At 52.6% G+C, this 24,469-nt stretch overlaps 1 protein-coding gene, 1 long non-coding RNA gene and 1 pseudogene across 7 annotated transcripts in view; 1 reads left to right on the forward strand and 2 right to left on the reverse strand.

Moving 5' to 3' along the window:
* Positions 1-251: 251 nt before the first annotated feature.
* LOC118969568 (high mobility group protein B1 pseudogene) lies at positions 252-3,295 on the reverse strand (annotated as a pseudogene).
* A 5,106-nt stretch (positions 3,296-8,401) lies between these two features.
* The window catches only part of TBX4 (T-box transcription factor 4), a 31,363-nt gene continuing 15,295 nt past the window's right edge, over positions 8,402-24,469 (forward strand). The window contains exons 1-5 of one of the 6 annotated variants that reach the window (XM_037004065.2): positions 8,402-8,497; positions 13,019-13,207; positions 14,000-14,094; positions 22,073-22,192; positions 23,547-23,694. In XM_037004065.2, coding sequence (XP_036859960.1) covers positions 13,022-13,207; positions 14,000-14,094; positions 22,073-22,192; positions 23,547-23,694 — 549 coding nt within the window. In that variant the 5' untranslated portion in view covers positions 8,402-8,497; positions 13,019-13,021. Of the gene's footprint in view, positions 8,498-9,059; positions 9,274-12,795; positions 12,824-13,018; positions 13,208-13,999; positions 14,095-18,623; positions 18,757-18,817; positions 19,096-22,072; positions 22,193-23,546; positions 23,695-24,469 lie in introns of those variants that run through there. The other 5 variants (XM_017664090.3, XM_037004064.2, XM_017664091.3 and 2 more) reach the window with 5 other exon arrangements.
* On the reverse strand, positions 13,226-18,503 carry LOC118969571 (uncharacterized). The gene is made up of 3 exons (XR_005057483.2): positions 18,366-18,503; positions 14,545-14,651; positions 13,226-13,995 (listed from the first exon to the last, which is right to left on the reverse strand). It is a non-coding gene; the product is annotated as an uncharacterized lncRNA (long non-coding RNA).

Genomic DNA, 24,469 nt, shown 5'->3' on the forward strand with positions numbered 1-24,469 from the left:
CATCTGCATAGACATCTCACTTGTGCTGTGCACCAGTCAGAACCCACTTTAGATTTCCATGCCAGGTCACCACCCCCACACTGTACCAGGCAGTTAGTGGCTGGTGAAAACACCACACTGTCAGGGCTAGCTGAAGACACGTTCAGGAGTGTGTTCCCTATTCAAAAAAGGTACAGTATAAAAGCAGATCTTACACAGCCTTACATTTCAACGTTTTTCTTTAAAAGGAGTGAGTGTACAGAGGAGGGGAGTTAAATGTTTTGTAGATAAGAAAACGGTGCTAGAACCAACTTATTATCTTCGTCCTCATCTTCATCTTCTCTCTTTTTCTTGCTTTCTTCAGTCTTGATGACCCCTTTTTTTGCCCCATCACCTTGCCTGTAGCTTGGCGTGCAACAACACCCTTTCCTTAAGCAGGGCAACCTTCTCTGCCTAAGGCTGCTTGCTTGTCGTCGGCAGCCATGCCGTTCCACTGCCCTCCTGGTTTCTTTGCAACATCCCCAGTGGGTAGGCCCACATGTTCTTTGGTTTTTGGACCATATTCAGAACAAAACATGAAAACGTCCTGTTGGGTGCTTTGGGATCCTCAAAACTTTTCGATTCCCCTTTGGGAGGGATGTAAGTGTTCATGTCCCTTTCCTAACTGGCCTTGTCTGCTTTTGTTATGTCTTCAAATTTGCATTTCTCTTTAGCAGACATGGTCTTCTACCTTTCTGAGCTCTTAGAAAACCGTGAGGTGCCAACTGAAGCATCTGGGCACTTCATCTTGTGTTCATCCAGTAAGTTGGCACAAAGAATACATATGATGGAATTTCGCCTCTCAGCTTCTTAGAATCTCCTGTGGCCACGTTTATTTTTTGTAGTGAAGCTCTGCCATGAAGGGCCTATCTGGCTCTCACTTGCCCAGCACTCTTTCTATGGTGCTCAATGTCTGGCAATGGCTGTCTAGATAAAGTTATGAACCTGGTTTTACAAGGCCCTTCCCAAACTTCACCATCCTACCATTTCCACTACTGCAGCCCCACTACTCCTCAAACTGTTCCTTCTTATGTGCTCTCCCTTCCTGGCATGCCCCTTGTACGTCCTCTCTCTCTCTCTCAGAGCGTCATGCATATTCATCTTTCCGAGACAGACTCCCATGTCATCTCCTTGCTGAACCTTCTTCAGCAAGGCAGGATGAGTTGGTCATTCCCTCTTCTGTAATCTTATCACACTTGATGTGGCTTTATAGCCCCGAGCACATTTTATTACTGCATTTTTTGAGAGGTCTGTCTCCCCTACTAGACTGAGAGTTCACCTAACATAAGGCCTGGGCTTCCCACCACTTTTTTCTGCTGCTGCTTAGCCCTGTGCCTAGCATGTACATGTGCCTAGCTTGGTGAATCTTACGTGAACTATACAGATAAGGAAACTAAAGCCCCGAGAGGTTAAGTCACACACCTGTGATGATAAAAATGTGAGCCAACTCAGAATGCGTGGACTTAGCCTCTAGAGGCTTTTTAAAACAAGAGACTTTATCAAAAGGACCACGTTCAAAGTCCTGTTATTGGTGGACAAATGGCTGAGTTGATACCTGAAGTGGCTGCCTCCAGGAGTCTCACCAGGAGCAGAGGAACCAGCCAGAGGACTCCAGTGTCTCCAGCTATGTTCCCATGGAGCTCAAGGTTGTTTGGGGGAGGGGAGACAGATGAGGGAGCCCTTGCTAATTAAGCCTCTACCCATGAGTGAATGTGAGGCTAATAAGGCAGCCCCATTCCAGGGCACCTCCACACCAAGCCAGCCGGTCTGCCTGTTTATTGCCCGTATGGAGATCATTAATGCCTCCTGACACTGGGGTCACTTCTGGGGTCAATCCCCAAGCCCGTTCTGCAAAACAAGGGGAAATGAACTTCCCAGCACATGTGGCCCAGGATTGGTGGGGAGGGGGACTCCTGTCACCCCACACCTCAGCTTTGGGAGAGATCAGCACCCCAGGCTGCCGAACCCCCCGAACAAAGTCCCCTGGCCCAAGCCAGACTCCAGGGGGTGTGGTCCTGGGAAAGGGTGAGGGGAGGCCCTCATGTGAGCCAAGACAACCCCCACTGAGGCTGTCCTAGCCGACAGACGGACACTAATCCCTTGGCGACAGGCTGGGCTGGTGTCTGGGAGCTGCAGCTGCAGGTGGCGGGAAGGCGCAAGGACAGCGGCCATGTGGGAGCCGCTGCGGACTCTGTTCCACCCTCCTCCACTTCCCCCTCCGTGATTGGGCCCCTTACCCTTCCGGATCCAAGATGGTGGAGGGAGGCGGGGTTCTGGTCCAAGCGAAGCTGTGATTGGTGGAACCGAGGCCCTTTGTGCTGACGGACGACCCCAGCAGCCACTCAGAGGGCTCCTGGCTGTCGTGGCGGGCGCTCAGCCCCCTTACCTCACACTTGAAGCAACCACGGAGGCCTCGTGAACGGGTCTCTGCGAAGGGCCAGGGTGGGAACAAGGAACCCCAGGTGGTCCTCCAGGCAGATCCTTACCAGTCTAGGATCTCTTCCTAGGTAACGACCGAAATTGGGAATCAGCCCCTACTGGCCCAGGAAGCTGAGAAGACTCCCAACTAGCTGGGAGGAAATCAATAGGATTATGAGGTTAATGCCAGACCAGGCTGAGTGACAGTTGCCAAATAAATGATCCCAGGAGGACATGGCTGAGGTTAAATGAGGCCCAATAAATAAAGAAACGTGTTCAAATGAGGAACTTCAGAAAACACAGGGATGTGGGGGTCGGCCCCGAGACTCCTTTGTCCCCTCCCCTTCTGGGGCCTGTTGAATTCTGGAGGAGCCACGGCCTCGGGCCCTGCCTCCCAGAAGTCACAGACTGTGGGCCGTGCCCTGTGCAGTACCAGGGCTGGCATAGCTCCTAGGCACAGGGCTCCTTGGACAGTGCCATGCACCCAGCTTCCAGGGCTGATTGAGGAAATGGAAACTTACTGTGGAGGTCTGACCAGTTAATAGAGCCCCAGCATGCCTCTGATTCCTTAGAAAAAGGACCAACTGCAGCAGGAGGAGTTGAAGCTAGATGTTAGGAGGCACTTCCCAAACATTAGATGGATAGAGGGAACTTGCGGATCTTGGAGGCAGGAACAAGAGCTGTTAAAGAGGATTTTATTCCAGATGAAAGCACATTTATCCTTATCTCCATTTGTGCCTGGGTTAGTCGAGCATTTACTCTTGGCCAAGATGGCATTACCAGTAGAAAGGGCCATCATCAGCACCACCTGTGCACAAGAAAAGCTTGTGGTAGAGTCTGTGTATACAGTGTGCTTCATTCTACCACCAACGTGTCCTGGTGGGTGAGCAGCCACTCCCAGGGGTCCTGCTGACTCTCCCAGTGGCCAGCTTGGTGGAGGTCAGTGGGAGACACAGTGTAATGTTCTTGGGGCCATGAAGGATATACTATTTCTCTCTTTTGGGAGTCTAAGGAGAGCGAAGATTAAGTCTTTGGTTTCTGGGTAGGTATTTTATTTTTTAGATAATAAACAATAATAATAAGATATTGGGCTCTAGAGTCTTCCAGGTCAATGACCTCTTCTCTTGCTAGGTAAGTCCTATTTATAATAATGATACTAGTGTTACTATGTGTTAGGCAGTATTTTACACTTTTACAACAACTTGTGGGGGAGGAATTGTTATCCTTGTTTAACAAATGAAGCCAGCTTAGGTTAAGTGACTGTAGAGCAGTATATTTAAAAGCACTTGAGCACTGATGATCCAGTCAAATCCTGACTTCATTTCCTGGTTGAATGACTTTGGGCTAGTTATTCGATTTCTTCATCTGTGAAGTGGGGATTATGATAGTACCCACCTGACGGAGTGGTCAGGTTGAAATGAGAGAATGTACAGAAAGCTCTTAGAATACGTCTGTGCACATTGTAGGTACATAATAAATGTTAGTTATTATCATAAGCCCTTAAAGCATTTCTATGTGATACCACTTCATCCTTTCTACTACCCTAAGAGACAGTTGCTGTTACTAAATTCACTTTTCAGATGAGGAAACAGACTTAAACTCTATAAACAGCCTGCTAGGGACCTGAATTCACGTTTTTAAACTTCAAATTTCAAGGACTTCTGGTAGCCCACATACTCTCTCATTCTTAAACTCTAATTTGTTTCAGCCTCGTTCAAAAAAAACCTTTAGGATCCAAATTAAAAGCCAATTTGGATAATCCATGCTTAGGAAGAGCAGAGAGGAAAAAGAGAAGGAAAGAAAACGGGGGTTAGATAATTAAGTGCTTTCTCTGACTTAGGAATTCTTTTTTAACCTAACATGACCCTAGCAGATATACCTTCCTCAGAAAAATAGTAAAGTAAGTGTGTATGTTTAGGGAAATCTTACTGGAGGAAATGGAAAAGAAGTGGCCTTTGAGGATCACACCAGGACAAAGTCTAATTTGCAGAGAAACTGCCTACACATACGGGTTCTGGAACAGAAGGTCTAGATTGCTACCCTTGACTATGCAAAACCCAGCCTTGATCATTCATTCCTTATCTCTGTAGCGCGTCATGTAAGAGTTATAGGAGGGAGTCACCCAGGCTGTTGATGAATCACCACCTCTGCTCTCAGTCCTGAGGGGCTCAGACCAATCTACCTCACCCAGGACAGGGATCAGCCCAGTCCTAAATTCTTATAACTGTAAGTTTCCTAATTCTCCTTGTGGGAGAAGGCCTTGGAGGCCAGGGTGAGGTCAGGTGATCAGACCTGCACCTGTGGTAGGAGAGGAAGCACCTGCCATAGCTGCTACCTACTCCCCATTCCCCTTGCTCAATCCTCCAGTGTCCAGAATCAGGTCAAGCTCCTGTCCCCACCCCAGTCATCCTGAGCTTGATAACCCCAATGGGGAGTGAGCTGGAGAATCTGGAACCAAGATTTGGGGCTGCTGGGTAATTGTAAAGCCATAGGGAACAGGAGAATTCCCTGCTGCCTCACTTATCCTTTCCCTTTTTGGGTGGCTTAAAACGTACACCAGGACTTAGATCATAGCACACACAGTGTAACATGGCTGGTAAGGGAGTATGGAGGGACTTTGTTTCTTGGATCTGAATAGAAAGTTTTGTGCACATGCACAAGGACACATACAGGCACTCAGATATGTATCTTTCATTATGGAGTATCTAAGGATGTGCTCAACACTGAGCTGGGACATTTACATATGTCTCAGAAGTGTATTTGGCTGTAAGTAACAGAGACCCAGACTAACAATGATGAGGTAGGGTTTATTTTTCTCATGTTACTAGAAGCAAGCTGGCACCGGTTTACCTGCTCAGTCATGCCTTTAGAAACTCAAGCTCTTTCATTTTACTCAGCTGTCCGTAGCATACTGCTTTCATCCTTATTGCCTCAAGATATTTAGAGAGTGAGAACTCCAAGGATGTTATCCACAAGTGAAAATAAAACTCTTGTCTTTCCCTTTATCAAGAAAGAAAGATCTCCCACCAAACCTCCTCCCCTCTAGTCTTCTGCTTAGGCCTCATCAGCCAACACTGGGTCACACAACCATTCCCAGCTACAAGGGAGAGTAGGAGAGCAGGGAGTAGAATCTCCATGATTAGCATAGGGCAGTAAGGCCTGGTATTTGTTAAATGCTCTAAAAAGCTTGGTTAAAAAAAAATTTATAATTGCTTTTCACCAAACTATGGTGCCCATTCAAGTGGTCATCTTCAACCACACCCACTCTAGGCTCTGTAACAACCACCCTACTGTACTGACTGGGATGCTCCAGTTTATCATCCTGCTGTTCTTGCTACTTTTGGGGTTGCTTCTTTAGCTGATTATTTAGTAAGTGTGCAGAACATTCACTAGTGAATTTGTAGTACGTGGCTAGCCAATCAGTTGGCTAGCTAATAAAATGGTTAATTGTCCTGCCCTCTTATTGATGTGTCTGGCACTTAGTAAGCACTTGATATTTACTTGAATCCATAAAATGGAGATAAGATGGCATTATTACAACATAAAATGTGCTATTTTATAAATGGTAAGACAATGTACAGATATAAGGATAAAATTTAACATGAGAAATTACTTTAAAATTTAGGACCAGGACAAAGTTTATTTCCCTACCTTCAGCAAATAAATACTGTTTCTACTTTTCTGACATGGAGAACACCATTTTACCCTGATGCTGCTAAGTAAGATTTTGCTCTCAGTTATAGCAACATAGTCAACACCTAGTGATAACATATCTTCTTTCTCCTTTTTCCTTAATCCTGTTTTGTTTTCCTACTATTTTTATTAGCTTATTTTGGTCATAAATAACCTTAAGCCTTTTTTCGAGAAGTGGAATAAGATACATTTTTTAAATATTTGGGGTCTCTTACTAACTACCTACACATAGCAGGTATTTACATGCATTAACTTGGCTGAATCTCACAATAACTAGTAGGTTGGTGTGATTACCCCCATTATATGTAGGTGTTAAGGGACTTGCTCAAGGTCACACAGCTGCTAACCGCTGAGTCAGGATTTAGGGCCAGTTTGCAAAACCAAAGTCAGTCTGACGTCAAACTTGAGAGCTTTCCCCTAAGCCAAACCAAGTTGGTATGATAGATGCCTGGTTATAGTTAGCTTGCTACTTAGCTAGCTGAGGAGAGTTTTTGTGCCTAAGACTCAAATCAATTTTGGGGCAAAAAATTGGTCTTTATCTTTCTCCACTGGTCATTTATCAGCAAACACTACACTTCATTAATTGTAAGCTACTCTATTATTGTATGTAATGCTAATGAACTACAGCACACCATTGCTCTTAAAGCCCATCCCAGTTTCAGAGATGTCAAAATGTGAAAAGTGTACATTTTTGTATCAATGAGATAAGGTATTCCAGTCTAGTAATGGAGAACGAGTACATATGGCCTCCCTATCTCGCTGGTTGGCTGCTTTGCCCTTTCCTTTTCATTGCCAAGCCTTGCCCACCCCTTCTGTATCTCATTTCTCCATGTCATCATGAACTAGTTGATACTGTCTTGGACCATCTCCTATGAGTCTCCAGAAAGCCTTGCACTTATAGAAAGTCTCCACTCTAGTCTCTTTAAAGACATAGATGGTCTCACTATGGACTTCCTCCAACAACTGTCAACAAATTCTTTCTAGAGTGTGTTCGAGCTCTAGTTTTCCCGTGGTACCTGGGGGTTCACTGCCCTCCCTGGTCACAATTCCACACCGTCATTGGTTGGCTAGTCTGTACACTACTTATTTGCAAGGGATTTCCCTACAGGCTGTCAGAGAGGGCATGGGAGGGGGCTTGGGAGCAGAAGCTGGGGCATGTCATCCAATTCTCCTTCATATAGGAAACATGACTCCCTAGGCATCTCCTGACATACCAGGGCCTTCCCTTGCTCCAGTCCAGGAGGAGGCAGGACTGGGGGAGGATTCAGCTTCTCCACCCTTCTTAGGCCTTTATTCCCCTTCCTGGTTTGGGACTCCATGAGACAAGCTGTGAAGGGCAGAAGGGGTAGTGGGATCTTGAGTCATGGGCACTTTGGGAAGCCGGGTTACAGGTTCCTTACAGCAGCAACTGGCTTTTCTGAGTTGGTGTTTTTCTTCCTCCTTTGAGTGCAGGGGGGTGGGGGAGGCATTGATACTGGTTTTCTATTTCCTAGCATTAGAAAAGAGAAAGACCACTTCAGGGAAGGAATTTCCCCATCCAGTTCCCTTAAATCTGATTTTGAGGTCAGAATCTGGAAAGGAACAGAGGTTGATTGAAATGTTGGGGAAACCAGTGGAGGGAGGATGCACCCCATGCTGAGAAACAGGGACTAATCTGAGAATCCTACTGACTGAGATCTGGGGCCTTTGGAATGGGTGGGCAGGCCTATCTTTGCCCCAGTGTTTTGGGCATGTGACAGGCTCTGAGGCTTGGGCGTGGGCTGAGGTCCACATGGGTTTTTCTGTCTGTGGAGCTGAAGGGTCCTATGGGGAAGAAACAGATGGATGTAGGGGAATAGAGGTAAGTGAAGACAGAGGGAGTGGAGAGCCAGAGGCTGGGCAGGCGTCTAAGAGGCTGAGGGGCCCTCACTTTGTGAGGCACAGATGCTGCTGGCGCTGAGCAAGCAGAGTGGCCTTGCCTTCCTAGACTGGACAGGCACTGTGGGCTTCCTCGTCAGCAATCTGGGATCTCGGGGAGCTGCTGGCAGAATCCTGGCCCTCCGCAGCAGTTTCCCCAGGAGGCTCTGCCAAGCCCTGGCACCTTGGAGCCTGGGCCTGGGCTCCGATTCAGAGGCCAGCCCAGCACTCTCCCGCTGCCGCACTCCAGGCCCGGCGGCCGGCCTCCTCTCTGCCTGAGCTCAAGTCCTGCCCTCACCCGTGACCTCCGCCGCCGACTCCCAGGGCTCTAGGCCGGGTCGGCGCCCGCTGCCCCCTGGGCCCGGACAAGCAGGGGCCGGCGAGCAGAGGGGCCGTTCCCAGACAAGGCCGTGCCCTGGCGGTCGCGACGGTGCCCCGAGCCCGACAGCAGCGTGGGCGCGGGCCCGAGAGTGTAGGTGTGAGACTGTGCGGTGGGCACGGTCGGGAGACGGAGCGCGGGCTGAGGGGCGTGTGTGCACCCGCGCCCCAGAGACGTGGGCCTAATGAATTCAGTGCGTGCTCTGCTGCGAGCGGGCCTAGGACACGGGGGTGGGGGGGCGGTGCGCGGGCGGGGAGCCCGCGGCCTGCGGCTCGGTGGAGGACGACTGTCTGCAAGAGCGCCTCGGCTTCGGCCGGGCCTGGCTGCGGGGCGCCCAGGGTGCGGGCGTGTCGCCGTTCCGGGCGTGCCGTCCTGCCTGTCGAGCCTCGGGTGGGACCCGGGCGGCGCGGCCCATCCGCTCTCCCTCTCTTCCCGCCCCTCTAATCTAAACCATGCGGGCTCCTAGCCCGGCTGGGACGGCGGGAGACACCAGGCTGCGTGGTGGGGGCTCGGGCGGCCGGCTAGGGGCTCGGGGTTCTGGGGCCGTGGAGCACGGGGACCCTGAGCCCCCCTCCCCGGGGGGCGGCGGGCACGGTCTGATTGACAGCGGCGACGTCAGAGCGGGGAGTGGGGGGGCGGGGGCCCCGCAGGGAGGCAGGAGGAGGAGGGAGCTGAGGCCCCAAGTGCAGCCTCGGAGATCAAGGGCCCGATCCAGAGCCGGGATGTGTCCGGCCCCGAGGGCGCGGCGGGCAGCGGGACCCTGACCCAGCGGCCCTGAGTCGGAGCCCTGGCTGTCCCGTGCTCCTCGGACCCGAGCCTGCAGTGGACCTCGGGCTGCAGGCGCCTCCGCATGTGGCGGCGCAGTTAGGGTGAGTTCGGATTCTGGAGGGGATGGGGCTGAGCCGGCCGTGCGGGACAGGGGCCACCCCGAGCCCACTGCAGGGTCGAGGAAGATGAGCTGGAAGGGGGGCGAATAACGGGACTGGGGTAAGGACCTCGGAATAGTCAAGGCGGCAGGAGGGCGGCGCGAAATGCCTCAGATCGGGCTGCCGCCTGGGCCTGACTCCCAGCATTTGGGGAGCCAGCCCTCCTCTCTTCCGAGTAACCCGACGAACTGTGTCTAGAGACCCAAAGGCATAGAAACCACAGCGCCAGCGCCAAAGGAACAAGGTTAAGCCGCGACAAGCACAGCGGTGGCCTTGAAATTGGTGTTTGCATAATAAGAACGGCCAAGGAAGAGGGCCCGGGTACTTGCGGCAAACACCGATGTAGAAATGCGTGTAATCAGAACACTGAACTCTAGAGCCTTTGATGAAGCAGGCTTGTCAAAATTTAAGCAAATGAGCATCATGTAAAAATAATGATCGATGATCAAGAATTATCAGAATGTAAGCAATTACCAAGGACGCAGGGCCAAGCGGCGTAACTAATATAGTTCTGGTACTTTAAAACAACGGTAAAATAATAGGCACTTTCAGGAACAAGTGAAAATTGTAATCACATATTTTAAAGTGACTCCAAATATAGGGACAATGTGATAAGAACCACGGTATTAAAATAAATAGCGATAGTAGTATAAGAAATAGTAATAGTACAACAAATGACAAAGCTGTAGAAAAAAAGGTGAACAATGAAAAATGCTATTAAAGGAAATACAAATATGAATAGTATTGACAGGATACTATAATTTATCAGTAATACTATGGTGAGTTATTAAAATAAATATTGAGCAAAATCTTAAGAGCGATAGTAATATAAATAGACAGTAACAAGAATTGCAGAAGTAATATGACAATTTATGACCAGGACATTAATAGTTCCAACAACATTATCAATTAATAGTAGAGTAATAATAAATATTGTACCAATGTGATGAAAAATAATCAGAGAATTAAGAGCTACAGCAATATTACAAATTATGATGCAGTAACAAGAAGTAATGATGTGATGAAAAACAACTAAGAGAATTAAGGTCCGCAACATTACAAATAATGACAAAGTAACGGGATATCCTATCGATGTCATGAAGAATACGTTAAGTATTAGGAATAATCCTAACAAAACAGTGGTAAAATAAGTATTACAAGGATGTGAATAAAATTAGCATGAATATTGAGAAAAATAATACATGTTATGGTACAAAACAAATCCGAAACTGTGACAAAGTACAGAAACTGAGGAGCAGTGACGGAACACTTTAGGGGTAAGGAGTAAAAACAGAAACAACTATCTATCAGATACACTATCAGAACACTATATCTAGTAACTATTAAATAGTAGTGGTACTGTTACTAATGTGCCAGGAGGCCCTAGAATGATGGAGCAGTGAGAATCAAGCAGCAACGTATTTAATAATGATGAATTAGCAAATCAAACCAGTACTTCAACCACACAGTATTAAATGGAGAAAATACTAGTAATTTGTGTGGTGGGATAATTTTAAAGTTATCGAACTGATCAGAGTAGAATACTACTCTGATAATGGAGATGATTAAAATATTTAAAACTGTACAAAATAATAACAGTTCCCCCAGGACGAGAAAAATTTCAGCAGTAATCTAGAGTGAAAATAAAAATGCTATTAGAAAACGAGGCGGCTGAAAGCGATGCACCCGAGCGAAAAGGGCGCGCAGCCGGCCGGCGGCGGGCGCGCAGGGGTCTGCGCGGTCCTCGGGCTCAGGCCGCGGACTCCGGCGGGTCGGCGGGGCCGGTCGCCCAGGGCGCCAAGGCTCGGCGTCTGCGGGGACCCAGGGGAGGAGGGCAGCCGGGAGGGAAGAAAAGGAAGTTAGCGGGGAGCTTCAGCGACGGAGAGCTGTGGCCATGTCGGGATGTGACTCGGTGGCCGAGAGAAAAGGACGAGGCAAACCTCGAGGAGGGGAAGAACACAGTTCAACCCTGGACATTCCGAGCCCGCGCGACGGGACCGGTGTCAGTGGACGCGGGCCGCAGACGTGCTCGGCACCCCGCAGGACTGGGAGCGCAGGGTGGCGAGCCGCACGACGCCGTTGCCTGGCTCCAGGCCGCCGCACCTGAGACCAGCCCATCACGGGCACCCATCCCGGCTGACCCCATATATATTCGGAACAAGCAACTTGGGCCAGATTGCGCAGCTGCTCTCCCTTGCCGGGGTCTCTTGGGTTTCCTAGGCTTGGCCCTTGACCTACACGTGGCCCAAGGTGGCTGCTGTCGCTGGCCATGCCCGATGAGACTTGTTCCCTGATGCCTGTGGCCCCGAGGACCGGCGGGACTGTCCGCCTTATCTTTATGGGCTTTTCCCAGCCCCAGCTGGCCCCAGCCCCTTTTTATATCCTCGGTTGCACTTGGCTTGTTTACTTTGTGAGGCCCTGGGAGCTGAGGTCTAGGCTCCAGGATGGGGAGGCCAGTGGAAAGGATGGGTGAGGGACCTGGGCTTTGGTATGCCCAGGGAGATCCAGGTGAGAACAGAAAGGTGAAAGGAAAAAGGGGGAAGGTTCTGTCACAAGCAGGGAACCAGACATATGGAACACCACCGAAACTTGCCTAGATCCAGAAGAAGGGAGAACGCAGGGAGGTGGAAAGGAGAAGCAGAGGCGGTGCAGGCTTGCACCCAGGATGCAGGCAGGCCAGGCAGATCTTTGCAGGCTGAGGTCTCATGCTGATAGACCAGCTTCTAGAAGGGAGCAGGCACTTGGGAAGGTCAGTGAAATAGTCCCAGACCCTTGGGGAAGGATAACTGTGTCCTGTGGCAGGACTAAGCTGTACCTGTGAACTGGACCCACCCAACCAGCCTGGTCCTTAGCTGGTGAGGGTCTGGGTCCTTTGCCCCAAAACAGAACCCTTTGGAGCTAAAGTGTGAGTGAGCCAGCAAGTGTGAATGTGAGGGCAAGGCTGAGGAGGCCCCTGGTGGGGTCCAGGGCCTGAATTAGAGCTGCCTAGGAGAGTGTGGCTGTTCTGGTGACTAGGAAGCTGTGTGAAGGCGCCATGTCTGTATGTGAGGATGTGTATGCGTATGTGGGTGACACACTGGGTGTCTATGTAGTGGGAATGTGCAGGAGTGAAAGCCTTTGGCTTGCGAAGTCTCTACCTGACTGCTGTCAGAGGTAGTGGGTGAGGGCAGATGGGTGGGCAGTGGTCTGATGGGTGGCCCAGCCCTAGGCACCTTCTGCAGGTGTGGAGTCCCAGAGGCCCAGCTCTGCCCTCCTGGCCTGGCTCTCCTCTCCTTCCTGCCTGAGGTCAAGAGTGAGCCTGGATCCTAGGTATTAGGGAACAGCGGGAAAAGACCCCCAAAGACCTCAAGCTCCACTGGAGCCCAGCAGGAGGGAGGGATTGGGGGGTGCAGCGGGGGCAATGCTGAGAGGGCGGTCCTTCCCCAGACCTGCTCATCACACAGCCACACACCCAGGGACAGGCAGACCGGAATCCGCACGCAGACCCTCCCAGGTCCAGAACCCAGAGGGAGGAGGGGAGTGTCCATCCTCCACATATTCTCCGGTCCCCAGCTCAGGAGGGGGCGGGGTCCACGTGCACCGGGGCGGTCTCCCCGCTAGGCCCCCAGGCCCCCAGCTCCAGAGGGCTGCGGGGCTTCTGGCGTATGTGGATGGATCTGGGCATGTGACTCGGTGTGTGTGCCCACAGGAGATGCTGCAGGATAAGGGCCTGTCGGAGAGTGAGGAGGCCTTCCGGGCCCCGGGCCCCGCGCTCGCCGAGGCCAGCGCCACCAACCCCCCCGAACCCGCGCTGGCTGCACCAGGCCTCAGCGGGGCCGCGCTCGGCAGCTCCCCGGGCTCCGGAGCCGACGTCGCAGCCACTGCAACCGCAGAGCAGGTAGGGCCGCTTCGGCTGTCGGGTACAGGTCGGGAATCAGTCTGTCTGCAGGGCCGCCTGTGTCTGTCAGTCCGCCCCGCGGACAGCAGGCCTGCTTCCTGGGGGCCCTGGCTGCATCCTGGACTGTCTACTTGTTCAAGATCCCCGGGGCAGGGCTCGCTCTCTCTGCCTTTCCTCCCTCCTCCTCTTCGAGCCCTCGGGGCTACTCTGGGACAGGCGGGGGAGCTCCGACGACCCCGAGGCGTGGGGCGAGGGGAGGGTGCTTAAATCCTGGGACGGAGCATAAAGAACCGACCAGGCCATGCGAGCGGGAGCCCCCACGGAGCTCAGAGCGCGGGGAAGTCACCAAGTGGATCACAGGGATAACCTGATGGTCACAATGGACAGAATCCTTCTGTGGACTCCCTTGGTCCATGTGGTCCTGCATTGTCTGCGGGTGCGCGCATCTGGCCCAGGGTGTGTGTGCCGCTTCTGGTCGGTTTGTCTGCCTGCAAGCCTGTGGCTATGTCGGGCCACGTGGAGTGTTTATGCTTGTGTGAGAATGTGTCATCTACCCTGGCACGGTCAGTTTATGTGTCTCCGAGGGCCCAACTATAGGTACAGTTCCGAAGGAGGGGTTTCAGCCATTAAATTTTTAAAATTCATCAATGGTACAGGATAATCTTGTGAAATGAAATCTTCAGGCAACGGCAGGGTTCTGCATAGTTCCTCGGGTCTGTATTCTCCTTTCTGAGGCCTCCACGTGGGGCCGCGGGCCAGGCCAACGTAAGTCGTCCTCCTTCCCATCCCTAGACGATCGAGAACATCAAGGTGGGCCTGCATGAGAAGGAGCTCTGGAAGAAGTTCCACGAGGCGGGAACCGAGATGATCATCACCAAGGCGGGCAGGTCAGCGCTGGGAGGTTTACTTGGGGGCGATGACGGGTGGGAGCAATGAGGATCCCCATGGGCTCCCCTAGCAGTCTTCTAGGTCTCCAGCGTGGTAGGAGGGGGACAGGGGAGCGACGGTAGTCCCCGCCGCCACTCCTGCTATGGCTCGGACTGCGCTGCTGAAGCCCACAGCCGGCTCCCCCCGCGAGGGAGAGGCAGGGATGAAAGGAGGGGAGGGGCAACACTATGCAAATAAATGCAAATAAGGATCGCGATGCCGGAGGTCCCTGCAACTGAGGGTTTGGCCCCCTGGGGGACTGCTTTGTCCTCCACCTTTTGGGAACCTGCATAGTTTCTCAAGATTGCACTGATTGGGGACCCGGAGATGCCCTTCAACATGTGGAGGAAGGGGACAGGACCATATTTTCCCATTTCCCTAACTTTTCCGGGTTACCGCGAACCCCAAACCTCTCAGTCCACGGTGCTGCTCCTCTGTTGCCAGCCTCCTCTTCGGCCAAGGGGAAGGCACCTCTGGGCCCTGTGTGTGTGTGTCGGGGAGCAGCTCTCGACTGGCTCTGCCAAAGAGAATGATTTATAAAGTGGAAACATCTTTAAAATGCGCTGGTGTCTGTGGGAGAGAACCGGGGGCCGTGGGGGCGGGGGGTTGGTGTGTGGAGAGGAAGGCGCAGAGCCAGGCAGGACCAGGAGCTTCGCCGGGGCTGCGCGGCTGGGTGAGCAGGCCTGGCAAGGAGAGCGGTTGTCCGGCGGAGGGAGATCGCTGCAGACAGGAAGCTGGGAGCATCTGGTTCAGGAACCTGCTTCCCCAGGCCTCCGCCCCCACCTACTCACAGTTGGTAAATGTTGGTGGTGGTAAGGGGACAGGTTAGGTGGGAAAATGTCCCTTTGCTTGGCTGGGAGCCCCTAATTGATTTTTCTGAGGAATAAAGTATTGAAGTATCAAGGGCCAGGGATGGGAGTCAGATCGCCAGGCTCCCAGTTCCAGCCCAGCTACTTCCATCCGCGCATCCCTCAGGCCAGACTTCAGGGTCTCTCTCCACTTTCTCCTCATCTCCACCTAAGATAATAGGTCCTTTTTCATAAAGTTGTGCATAAAGCACTTAGCACAGCTTCGGGCACATGTAAGCACACAATAAATGTTAGCTAATAATAGTAGTAATCATAATTAGAAATGTCTGGTATCCTTTCAGCATTTTTCTTCTACTTTATAAAGAACTCCACTTAACTGCTTAGGGAATGCTGGGCTACTCAAAAGAACCAAAAGGCAGGGTTGGGGGGATGTTGCTGGGCGCAGTGCAGGGTTGCTGTAGTCCTTCTGTCTCCTCCCTGGCAGGCCTCGCAAAGTCTCCTTTGTTTTGTTGTGCATGGGTGTGTGTGCAACTGGTTATCCTCATGACAAGTCAGGGAGGTGGAATGGCCACTTAGGGCCACTGGGGAGGGCACAGGGAGATATCAGGGCCTGAGTTTGCTGCATGTTGGAGTGGTGAAGAAGGATGCATTGGGGGGCCTGACAGAGGATGGCACAGGAGTGGTCACTGAGGAACGGGGTAGGTGTTACAAGCCCTGGCTCTTTCTGAGTGTACTTGGGCAAGTCACTGAACTTCCTGTGGCCCAGTGGTGTCGGACAAAATAGAGATGGTGATGGTAGACCTACCTGCCACCCTTCCTTTTTCAGTTACTATGAGACCCAAACCCGGGAACTTGTGAGCAGTGCTTGGTAAATTGTTGAGTGGATTACATGTATGAAGAGGGAGGATTTATTTCTCATGACTGCTGGGGTGGAGGGAAGGAAAGAAGAAAGAGAAAGATCCAGAATTTCCATTTTTAGGCAGCAGAAATAGCCTTGTCTCTTGAAAATAAATGGCCAGCATATTCTTGGGGGCATGCCTGGCCTTTGCCATTTTAAACAAAAGGCATCTGTAATTCTTCTCAGTGGGTTTTTCTGCATCTATGTAGGTCCTCCTCCTACCTCCCCCCAGCAAGCGCGCGCACACACACGCACCTGCACACACTTCTAGAAGTGTCCTGCTTCAGGCAGATGTTTGTGCCTGATCCTAGTGAAGGCTTAGCGGTGGGCCTTGGAATGATGATAACAATTTAAAATGGCTGTGATGATGTTGGCCAAATATCGATTCATCACAGTCTTTAATTTCTCTGACAGAAAGTTATCCTTGCACGAGGTCTAGTCCTTGAGAAAGTCACTGGACTCATCCCCTCTCCCGTATGGCTTTCACAGACCCCCTTTCCTCCTGCACAGCTGCCACTGGCCTCAAAGACCACATTCACTGCTCTGATCCTGGGCCCCCCACCCCTCTCCTGCCCAGGGGCAGCCTTAGGAGGCAGCTCCCTTTGCTTGGGCTGTGGTTCGTCAGCATCCTGTCCAGCATCTTTCTCTTTTCTCTTCTTTGTGTCTTTACTGGCACCCTTCCTGGGACACTTCCATTTCCCAGCAGATGGCCTGGACCCTTCTCCTGAACCTTGAATCATAGATTCTCCAATGGCTAGAGCTGGAGGAGAACTGAGAGAACATAAACCCAACCCCAGAGAAGGCAAGGCACTTGGTTCTTTTAGGCAGAAGTAGGGTTAGGCAGCTGCCAGGCCAGGGCACCCCCAGAACAAAACCCCAACTTTGAGAAATTCCCTTGATGCTTATTTACCAGCGTACAATGTGGGGCTGTTGATTTGCCCCAGAGACCCTTGCTGTTTAGGGGCATGAGAATTACTGTCTGACTGAGGGAGGGGATGGCCCTGGAGAAGGAAGCCAGAATGTTCTCAAGCCTAAGGTCCTAAGTTTCTTGCACTAAGTGCCCGAAGGTCTGACGGCCAAAGCAGGGAATAGCCCCCCTCATTGGATAGTGACTTTGAATTCTCAAACAATTTCATCTGGTGAATAAAATGCCAACCGCAGTGGGAGACCAATTTTTGAATGCTCAGGAACCACTGATGTCAGGTGTAAATGAGGCCAAGTCCTCCCCAGCCAGTCTCTGTATCTCTCAGGGCCCTGCCTCCAGAGGCCTTATGCTGTTAATTGCAGAAAGCAGACCCTTCTCTCTGCCTCAACAGCCCTGCCAAGCTTGATACATGTGAGAAACTGCATTTTCTCCCAAACACAGATAAAATTGAGCTCCAGAAAAATTTAAATATAAACCTCCCCCAAATGAAAATTTCCTAACCGTCTGACTGCTTTACTCCTAGGTCATGGCTTTGCCACCAGATAAATCTCCACTATCAGCCTTCATAGCCTGTTGAGTTCAATGTTGCTTGTGTTAGTGACAGTGAATTTGCGCTTGAAAAATGAACTACCGATGAGAACTCCTGTTGAACCTGTATTGTTTGTTATTCTGAGGCAAGGATTTGGCCCGGCTTAATCCAGGGCTTCAAAGCCAATTGCCCTCATTCTGTATACAGAGCGTCAGAGCCCAGTGGCGTGGGTGATAAGAGAAGTAAGGATTGAAGACACTGGGAAAGTAAGTTGGGGAGAGAGCGCTTTGATCTCTTTCTAAAGTATTTTCTGAAAGCAAAAGTCTATCAGAAGGAAGTGTCTTTAAAAAAAATCTAAGAGAAACAACTGACCTTCCAAACAGCATCCATTCCACACCCTCATTCCTGCCCCCTTTCTCAGGGAAAATATTTCTTAAAAAATGCTTTGAGTGAATTAGAAAAGTCTGAGTGTGTGCGCACGTGCATGTGTGTGAGAAAAGTGGAAATAAATCATGTAGCTTTGTCATTGCTCTTAGAAATCATTTGGCTACAAAAGGAGTGGTCTCAGTACAGGCGGCAGGAGCGGCTGCCCCCCCTTCCATGCTGCCACACTCTGCCTTGTCAGCTGCCACCTGGCCCCCTCCCAACATACCTGGAATTCTTCCTAAGACCCCCCAGACACTGAGGAATAGAAAGATGGGTGGGGTTTTCTGTGGACCCTACCCTTTGCCTGCAGCCTGCCATGATCTGGGCTCCACAGCCTGTGTGTGTGTGTGTGTGTGTGTGTGTGTGTGTGTGTAATTTTAATGTCCATTTTACTGAAGTGGAACATTTCGTGTGTGTGTATGTGTGTGTGTAATTTTAATGTCCATTTTACTGAAGTGGAACATTTCTGCCGAAAAATGAACAAATCTTAATTGTACAGCTCTATAGATTGTCACAGAACGAACACACCCGTGTAGCCACTACCCAGAAAAAGAAAAAGAACATTTTTGGCCCCCAGAATTCCTCTTTTGTGCCTCCCAGTCACCTCCACTCCCCTCCTCGAAACCTCTCTCCAGATTTGTTACCTCTTCGATTTGGTTTTGCGCCCGCATTTAAGGGAAGGCACATATGGCTGCTCCTGGGATTCCTGGGACCCCCGACTGAGTCGGGCTGCGGTGGTAGGGGGCCCGGCCCGGGGCGCAGAATCTGGCGGCTGCCCCGGGCCTGCTATTCCCTGGGCCGCGTGAGGGCTCGGTGCGGGGCGAGTAGGTCAGCGCCTTGAATTTGGCAACGGCTCTGGCCCGGGAGCCGGGAGCCCCGCGGCCCTCCCAGCCCAGCTGTAGCTTGCGAGTCCGCTCTCAGCAGCGAGTTGTTGCCAAAATCAAAATGCCCCGAGACCCTTGCCCCGCAAGCCTCCCACACGGAGAGACGTCCAAGGACGCTTATCCTAGCAGCTCATTCCAAAGCCATTTCCGAGTAAGTAGATAAAGGCTCCAGCCCCGCAGCCCTCCAGAGCCTGGGGCATGATCAGAGGAGAGCGCCGGGCTTTCATCTCCTCGAGGGCCGGCGGGGCAGGCGGCTTGTTTATTCCCGCGGCGGGGCCGCTTCCGCGAGTGCGGGGAGCGGGGAGGAGGCCGCGGGCGCCGGGCGGAGGGGCGGCCGGGGGGAGGCCGCGACGCGAGACCCGGACTCCGGCCCGGCCGGCGCTGGTGGCGGCGCTGAGGGGCATCCGGCGGCCCAGCGTCATCCGCTCCCTTCTTGGCCCTCTCCCGGCCCTCCGGGACGTTCGCTTCCCCCCTAGGTGTTGGTTTCCAGGTACGTTCTGCGCCCTAAATCACAGGAGCAATTGACGTCTCACCCCGTCGGGTCTCTGTGTCAGTCGGGGGGGCTTGACCGCGCAGGGTGAGCCCAGAGGAAGGCACAGCCCCAAGCCCAGCCCGGCTACCTGGGGAGAGCCCCCCGCGCCGGCCCCCGCGCTCCCGCGTTAGGCCCCTCCGGGCCAAGGGCAGGTACTCTCGGCTGGACGGGGTGGGAGGACCGCACGCTCCGACGTCAGTCGAACTCCGCCTTGCCCCCTTGCCCCGTGGCCCCCGTGGAGACCCCTCGGTGGGGAAATGATGGTGGAGCAGGTCCCCGTGGGGTGTGTTCTCCGTAGCCGGAAGCAGTCTCCCAACTGGACCCTGACAGAGACCCAGGTATATGTTTCCATGAAGGCAATCGGAGGTCACTGAGCTCCAGCCTGGAGCTGCGGGCTTCCGACCTCCGCGTTCAGACTAGGCGTCCTGCACTCCCTTCCTGCTTCTGCTGCTAAGACCCTAGGGCACTGGGAAGAGGGGAGTTGGTGGGCGGGGGAGACAGAGGCCAGGAGGTATCTTCTGGGCCCCAAGTCCACAAAACCTCCCTTAGGCTGTTATCAGTCAGAAATCCGGTGTCAGTCAGCTTCTAGGAGAGACCCAGTCATAGGACACCAGCTCCCTGCCTTGGGGTGCTGAGCATAGGCTTCTTACAGGCCTACAGGGCACTTAGTCAGTGTCAGCCTGGCCTGCTGAGAAGGGGAACGGCAGGGCCCTTTACCGCAGGCCTGGGTTTTGAAGACTGGTGAAGTGGCAGCCAGCCGTTTTCTCCCAGCCCCCTTTGTGGACACTGGCCTGGGGAAAAGCCGTGTGTGCCTTCTGCCTTTGCCACCTGGAGTGATTACAGGAGAAGCAGGCTAAGTGCAGGGCACCAGTGCCCGGTCAGGCTGAGCACAGCCAGGGCGGCCCCATTTTGTGGAGGTTTATGGAGCAGTTACAAAATGGTGGCCTGGAGGGACAGGCTTCTAGGCCTTCCCTTGAGAGGGGGCTTGTGAGGCAGCTGCTGCTGTCCCCCTCTTCAGCTTTAGGCCCACCAGGGAAGAGGCTGGGCCAGGAGACGGTGGTGAGGGCTCCAGCTGTGCCCCCAGGTGGGGCAGGGGGCTGGGAAGCAGCAGGCAGGACTGGGTTCCTGAGCCCTCTCACTGCCCTCACTCTTGGAGAGGGGGTGGGGTGGACATTTGAAAATGCTTTCGGTTGACATCTGAGACAAATTCTTCCACACGGTTTATAAGTCCCTAGACTTGCAGCTAGAACTTCCCTCCTCCCGCAAGGCATGCACGCATGTGCACTCCACTGTGTGCTCAGGCACATGTTCTCTGCCACACACACTTCCACAGACTCTAGGCCACACACCTCCCACCCCCACCCCCCACCGCCCGGCCACTGCAGTGCTGTCATGGGCCCACCGACTGGGGCTGGGCTGGGGGTGGAGTTGAACCCTCCACCTCAGGGTCCTGTCCCGGGCTTGCTGTAGGGTCTGGTGGCTTCCATCCCTTCTGGAAGCCCTATCCTGTCCAGGTAAGCTGGTAACCTTGATGATAAAATGGGGGACTCCAATAATTTGTTTGAGGCATCTAGGATAGTTTCTCTTGGGGGTCCTCTCAGCTTGGTGAGAGGCAGAGGAACACTGGACAGCTTTCCTAAAGTGGATTGGCTGGGCCCTGTCCCAGCTCAGGGGATTCAGTTCCCAATACCCTTAGAGGCTTCAGTTAGGTATGGATTCTGCCTCTCTCTTTCGGGGAACACCTTTGCAGGAGACCAGCCAGGATGGGGTGGGAGGGTCTGCGGAGGACGGTGAGGAAGTGCTGTCCAGCCCCAGCCCCCAGAAGTCCCGTTCAGGGCCTGGTGACCAGCTGGGGAACTGTGCCCCTGCAGGTGCATGCCTGCTGCTGCCCTGGTGTGTGTGCTGCATGCGTGCTGCAGGGCCTGGGGAAGCCCTCCTCTGGAATGTGCTCTGAGCCTCAGGGTGCTGGATATTCTCAGCATGAGCTGCAGCAACCGGAAAACTTTGTCTTCTGGTGAATCCATGGTCATACATGCAGGTCACAACCAGTGGTTTGGGATGGAGGAATTACAGCAGGGTCAGTAGTAATAGTCCTAAATGGACTCATTTAATCCACACGGCAACCTATGAGACAGGGAGTCACATCTCCATGCTAGAGATAAGGAAACCAAGGCACAGAGAGATCCCAGCAAGTTTGTCAGGGGTGGGCCGGGCTGTCAACCACAGCAGGTTGGTTCTAGAATCCATGCTATTCTCCATGAGGCTCCTGGACACGCTTCCCCTGATACCCAGTTAGTGTACAGAGGTCCGGTGAGGCCTTCACAGGGATTAAACACCCCTGCTCAGCTCACCACAGGAATCCAAAGGCCTTTCCTCCAAGTAGGTCTGAGGCCTGAGAGTCTCCACAGTCACACGACCCAGAGGAGACATCTCACTGGTTATGGAAGCAGCTGACAGGGACTTCCAGGTCTTCTGCTCTGGTCCCCTATAATGGCAACCCAGAACTTTAGTTGTGTATGGACTGGTGAAGGACAAGAGGGAAATTAAAGCACCCAGGTTGGGGTCAAAGTCCTCGCTCATGTTCCTGACCAGGGTCTCTATGCTACTCGGAGCCACTAGGCCAAACTCTCAGGGGACTGTGGGGGAAGTGGAATTGAATTTGGGAAACCATGCACTGCCATTCTAAGCACACAGACTAACAGCTTCAGGAGCTGAAAGAGAAAGGCTAGTGCAGCCCTCCATTTGTGTAGGGGGAGGCCTAGGCCAGAGAGGTGACTGACACAAGGTCACACAGCTCTGACCGGTGCTGAGACCTCCTGCTAAAGCGACAGTGCCTCTTAAGGCCTTCCTTCTGCCTGCACCCCCACCACCCACTGTATGCCATCTCTCCTGGGACTCCATCCACGCCTCCACCTCACCCCTTGGCTTCCCCCAGGAGGATGTTCCCCAGCTACAAGGTGAAAGTCACAGGCATGAACCCCAAGACCAAGTACATCCTGCTGATAGACATTGTCCCTGCGGATGACCACCGCTACAAGTTCTGTGACAACAAATGGTAAGACCCTGGGACCCGCACACCACCTGCCTTCCCTCAACCCCTCTTCCCATGCACCATGCTTGTGTCCACCTGATGGTCTGCCCAGGACTCACCAGGAAGTCCTGTCTGCAGCCTTGGAACTGGCCTGCATTGTCTGCACACCTGCTCCAGGTGGGACTGCGGTTGGGGCTGAAATGAGCTGCAGTGTTTGGGTGTTTGCTGAGTTTCAAGGGTCTGTGCTCTTCCCCACAGCCATGGACAAACAGCACTGGTGCCTGTGCTGCGGGCTGACACACAGCCAGCAACGCTGGGCAGATTCAGGCTCCAGCAGTGCCTCATGGGGAGGGTGGGAGCTGTGTTCCTGGGGGGCTTCCCTATCTAAGTGTTAGGGTCCAGTTGCCTGGTCCGAGGTGTCTCTGCCATGTTTCTCCGTTCACTTCCTCTGGCTGCCACAGAGCCCTCTGTCTTAAGCTGTGTGTCCACTGCCCAGAGTGAGTGGGCTGCCCGGCAGTGGGGGATGGACCCTTTGACAGGAGGCTGGAGGAAACAGGTGGGTTGAAGGGCAGGCTGGGGCTCAGTAAATAAATGTTGGGCTACTTTTCCTGAGCCACCTCCTCAGAACCCTGTCTGCCCCAGAGCCCAGGACAGCAGTCAAGGAGAGAGAGGGATTGAATCAGTTGGGAGCAGGCCAGGACGTGGGCTCTGAGGTGGGGGGGGGGGGGGTAGTAGGGCCAGTGGAGATGGGGCTGAGGAGGCTGATTCGGTGGCCAGGGCCAAAGGCCATGCTTCCATTTCTTCTTTCTCTGGGCTGGATTAGCACTCAAAGCAGGCCCCAGCTGAGGGGACTGGTATTATTTAATTTCTTTGGGGGGCAAGCAACTTGAAAGTTGTCTGCATCCTCTGAGAAGCTCCCTTCAAATAATATAATTCATGACAATTTAAAATTGTAAATATATCACTGATCCAAAAATATTTATGCACATGCGTATAATCATATCAAAATTCATCAAGCTGCACACTAGAATGTGTGCATTTTATTGTATACTTCAATATAAAAAAGAAGTAAATAAAATTGTTAATATGATACATACACAGAGGTACCCATCTCTCCCCACAATATATTTGTGACTAGCCCCATTCCTTCAAGTACATAATCACAATTTGCGGTTCCACTGAAGTAAAATAAAAGAGATTCAGAATTGCTACCCCCTCCTCAGCACTCTCTCCTCTGCTCCTCACTCCTCTCTGCAAAGTCCTAGTTGAGAATGTGATAGGACTAGGGGCAATTGTTTCCTCTGAGGGCACAGAGGATCTCAGCTTCCCCAGCCCCCAGGGCAACCAGGTGCTGTGGCTCAATCTGCTCTGTTGGCAGGATGGTGGCAGGGAAGGCTGAGCCTGCCATGCCAGGAAGGCTCTACGTCCACCCGGATTCTCCTGCCACTGGCACCCACTGGATGCGGCAGCTGGTCTCCTTCCAGAAGCTCAAGCTGACAAACAACCACCTGGACCCCTTTGGCCATGTAAGACTGGGGACTGCATGGCTTTGAGGGTGTGTCCTGAGACAGCACTGGGGGTGGGATGGTGGGAGTTGGAATCTGGAGAATCTGCTCCTGGGATCCAGCTCCAGGCTTTGGCATTTGCCAGGCCAGTTTATGGAAGGGCCAGCTTAGTCCCACGGCTGTACAACCAACCGTCCCCTAGCACTAACTGAGTAACTTGGAGCAAGCTTCTTAGCCTTTTTTAGCCTTGGTTTCATTGTCTAGAAAATGGAGATGACCATATGTACCTTTCATGGTTGTGAGAATTAAATAAGACAATACGCATGAAGCACCTTGCACATAGGAGGCTCTAAAAAATTGGAAACTGACAGTGACCTTGATGGTGGGTCAGATCTCCCCGGAGCTGGACTCACTGGAGCATAAGACAAACTTTCCTTAGGAGAGTCACAGACAGGTCCGAAGCCTCTCTTTGGCAATGGCAGTGCCGCTGCCAGCCTGGAGCGCCTGCCTCTGGGAGGGAGGGACTGGCTCTGGCTCCCATGTCAGCTCGGGTGGGTTCTGCCTGGGTCCTGGCTCTCGCAGGAGAGATTCTGAAGCTCTATGGATGCTGCTGCTCACGCCCCACCCAGGCTGCTGAAGCTCATTCCTTCCTCATGTAGCCCTGGCAGGCCCACAATACGTTTTCTATGTGGAAATTTTTAGCTCAAGTGTGTGGCAAACAGAAGCCTGGGGACCTGGTATTATCCAGCAGGGAAGGTGTAGGGTGGGCTGGGGCAGAGCGTGGGTGCAGGAGAGG

Source organism: Manis javanica, chromosome 4 (assembly GCF_040802235.1).
Source record: "Manis javanica isolate MJ-LG chromosome 4, MJ_LKY, whole genome shotgun sequence".
NCBI lineage: Eukaryota > Metazoa > Chordata > Mammalia > Pholidota > Manidae > Manis > Manis javanica.